The 3,925-nt window shown below is 42.4% G+C and overlaps 1 protein-coding gene across 1 annotated transcript; it reads left to right on the forward strand.

Moving 5' to 3' along the window:
• The first annotated feature begins 399 nt into the window (after positions 1-399).
• LOC5574539 (nucleolin) lies at positions 400-2,129 on the forward strand. Its single transcript, XM_021856822.1, has 2 exons — positions 400-620; positions 695-2,129. The coding sequence occupies exons 1-2, from the start codon at positions 588-590 to the stop codon at positions 2,039-2,041; spliced, it is 1,380 nt and encodes a 459-aa protein (XP_021712514.1). The 5' UTR covers positions 400-587; the 3' UTR covers positions 2,042-2,129.
• The last annotated feature ends 1,796 nt before the right edge of the window (positions 2,130-3,925 follow it).

Below are 3,925 nucleotides of genomic sequence, written 5' to 3' on the forward strand. Positions count from 1 at the left end.
ATGACGCGAAAAGAAAAGAACCTACCTAGTAACCTACCTTCGACGTATCCGCATTTTTAAATGCTTATTCCTGTTATAATATTAACTAACAAAAGAACAACAAACGCTGTTCCGTGAATCTAATTTGCAACATTGCAAGATTTTTTTCACCCATTAAAGGGTAAATAGACGGAATATATAAATGGGCATAAAATACCCTTTATTTGAAAAAAATAAAGTACCCTTTATTTGACGTTTCCATGTATCAGAAAATAATGGGTATTTTTCCCACATTAAAGAGTAATGCCGAGTTTACAGTGTAGTCAAAACTGCCCTCGGCAATGAAATTTTACTTTTTCGACTTCTTGGCTGTCCGACTTTTATGCAATGCCTGTTGTTACCGTGGCAATCTTCCATCTGTGATCCCCTCGTTTCTTATTGACAAGCAGTCGAACGAAAGTCCATCAAAACAATCATTCCGCATTCATTCGATTTCTTTCCTCCAAAATAATTTAAAACGGGTTTTGTCATCAATTCCACCGCAATTTATCGTTCCTAATGAAGAAAACTGTTCGTTAATAAGTGTACTTTGCTGCCAACCACCAGCCATGATCCTGTCGCACTTTATCGAAAAGCTAAAGGTAAGCGCCCGGATTTTCGCTTCAACAGCCTGTTGATTGCTGTTGATTGTTGATTTTGTTTTTTCCGCTCTCAGGTGGGGAAGAAGTTCGTTCTGCTGGATTTGATTGTCCACCCGGACTGCCAGCGCCCTTGGGACACAGTCGGATCAGAAAACAAATTCATCCCGGTGGAAGTGTGGAAACTGATTTACCAGAAGCTGTCCAGCATCTGCCGGAAGCAGTTTGCGGAGAGGGCGAAATCGGAGGATACCAAATGCGAACTGGACAAGGAGTACGAGTGCCGGCTGGACGGCAAACCGAACTACCTGTTGAGGTACGAGTTCCGGGATGAGAATGCTCGGTCGCATCTGAACGTGGTGTTCAACGATGACGAGCAAAAGTTGCACCGGGAGTGTCTGGTGGTTCAGATTTCGGACCAAACGAAGGCTCTGTACGACGAGCTGCAGGACAAGAGGAAAATCGTGGAAAGGCTACAGAAAGAGAATAAGAAACTGAAGGAGATGCCATCGCAAAGTCAGCAGAGTCAGGAGTATACTCCGGTTCCGATAAAGAAGTCCAGTTCTTCGTCCAGCACTTCGGTAGAATATGTTCCAACGGCAATCAATGGCAAATCGCCGGCGTATTCGTCCAGTTATAAGGCCCGCAAGATTGAAGAGACTGCCAAGCTGGAACCGGACCCCTACACACCTACTTCCAGCCAGGATTCTAATCCGGAAAAGCCCGCTTACGTTCCCACAAGCCTTTACACTCCGATCAGAACAGGGGCGACCTTAAAATCTTCAGACCCTAGTTCCGTTGAAGGTACGACTGTCGGGAAAAGGCGTCGACGCGAGAAGGACATGATGCTGTTCGGAACAGACGACGAAGAGGACGATGTTCAATCGCCACGCAAAATCGTCAAAGAGGAACCGGCACTGAATCGCAGCGATGAGGATATGTTCAGTCCAGATCACTCGCCCAAAGTTCGCGATATGATGCGGAGTAGCACCGAAGAGCTCGCTGGAGGTGATTGCAAGCGTACGCAATTGCCACGAAAAACCAAAGTCGGAGTCAGTTACAGTGGGCTGATGAGCCCTGATGAAAAAACTACTTCCCCTGCGGCAGTCCAAACGGTGACCAAACGTCGTCGCAAAGACGAAGAGTACACTCCCTCGAGCAGCGCCGTCAAAGGAACGGTTGATGGGTGGTTGTCTAGTCGTAAGAAGGACGAAAGCTCCCAGCCCTCTAAGGATAAGGAGGGCGATAAGCGTCGAGCGGCGAAGAAGCCCAAGGATGAAACGCCATCCATTGCACCGATTCGTGTCGATCATGATAAGCTAAAGGAAGAAGGGGAAGTCTTGCGCAAAAAGATTGCTGATTTTGATCAGCTCGATAAGATACTTCCCGAGGATAAGACTTTGCTGAATATTCCTGTTTGGTGAGTAGGTACTTTCAATTGCAATCATAATTGAATTCATCTTCAGAGTCCAGGGTAATGTCATGCAATTCTCTCTGCTGATAAGTTTGAAGATTTTTCTTATATCTGGCCCGTTGACCGTTCTGCCGACTTGGAACTCGAATATACTAAGGCTTATTATTTTAAACTTTTTATATGATTTCATGTTAATATTTCAGCTTTACTTTTTTTATTTGAAACTAGTGGTCCCGGCAAACTTCGTCTTGCCATCAAGTAGGCTGTTTCGAAACGTCATGTAATCCCCCATACAAAATGACACCTGAGTCTTCTCTCGTTTTCCCGATTATCCGGAGATTTTCCCAAACTTTTTGTTGCACGAACACTTCGCTTTCCTTGTCGAGTGCAACAATGAAAAACTTACATCAATCTGTTGATCCGTTCCCAAGTTTATTTCGTGACATACAAACATCACTCCATTTTTATTTATATAGATAGATTAAGATATTCGTTAGAACTGTTCTACAATCTACTCACACGTGAGTCTAGTTTGCGAACATGCGGAATTTTCGCAGTATACTGGGCATTAAGCCTTACAAAGAGTTCCGATAGAATCTTAGACAAGATTTTTACGGAATATTTAGACAACACTTTGATGGAAGCTTTAGCATGATTCCACAGAATTCTACGCTAAGGTTACAGGGTGACCACCGAACCGGGAAAAACGGGAAAAGCGGGAAAAAGACGGGAATTTGAATCCATCGGGAAAATGACGGGAAAAACCGGGAATTTGAGATGGTCACCGGGAAAATTATTTTGAAAGAACATCTTCAAGCTATAAATCATCAAACAATAAGTTGTAGAAAGTTGATATGGTTGATCATATTGCCATTAAGCATCATCTTGGACAAATAACTTTTAAATTTTCTTGTTGAAACAGTCTAGTTTGCTACACTCAAGTTAATTGGTAATGTTTGGAATATTTATTTTTATCTCTTTTTTTTTTGTTGGGATTTGAACCACTGCGACCATTAATTGATCTATTGTGGTATACTTCTGTTTACTATCGCAACGTGCTCAGTACGGAGAGTTACCATTCAGGATAACTGCCGTTATCTGATGATGCGAGTTATCCCAATCCGGAATGACCTTTAAAATAAATTTTACTACTAGATTAGGGTTCTGTAACCAAATTTCAGAAGGATTTAGAATGCCCTTGTTGAAATATTTTTTCCTACTTGCAAATAATGCTGGACAGTCACAAAGCAGATGTTGAGAGGTCTCTTTTGATGATGATGATGATATAGGCTGCCATCTATTGTAGCAAGGTATCCGCCGGTAGCAATGGCCTATTCTAACCAAAACAATTTGTTCAAGATTGTATGACTATTCGTATTCAATCATACTCCTGTCTGAAGGGCCAAAAACGAATGGCGGACCCGTAAAGCAGAGACACTTACGCGAAACCCGCAAGGAAAAAGAATCTCCTTCCAAAAGTAAGTTCACACGAACAGTCGTACAATCAAGCCATTGCTTGTCAGAAAGACCCAATAGATGGGAAGAAGAGCCCGCCCTTTTTCCACGAAATGTTAGCGATATGAAGTTGACAGTTTCACTCTTCCTATCCATCTCGCTTCAATCGGGTGCCCTGATGGTCCCACCCAACCCAAAATGCATATAACATTGGAAATATAATCAAATAACACAAGTCATCATGGAAAGATCTCACCGGTTTTTTTTTTATCGTTGTTGTATTTTGAAGCTGGTCGTCGCAACGATGTCGTCGAACTATTTCACCGTTAGCTATAAAGTATCATTTATTCGAAACTGTTCAAAAAACGAGAAAAAAAACAAACTTCACTCCTCCGATAAAGCGATACGAAAATCAAATCCACTTGTTGGGCTTCTCAAA

Source organism: Aedes aegypti, unplaced genomic scaffold (genome assembly GCF_002204515.2).
Source record: "Aedes aegypti strain LVP_AGWG unplaced genomic scaffold, AaegL5.0 Primary Assembly AGWG_AaegL5_hic_scaff_315_PBJ_arrow, whole genome shotgun sequence".
NCBI classification, from domain to species: domain Eukaryota; kingdom Metazoa; phylum Arthropoda; class Insecta; order Diptera; family Culicidae; genus Aedes; species Aedes aegypti.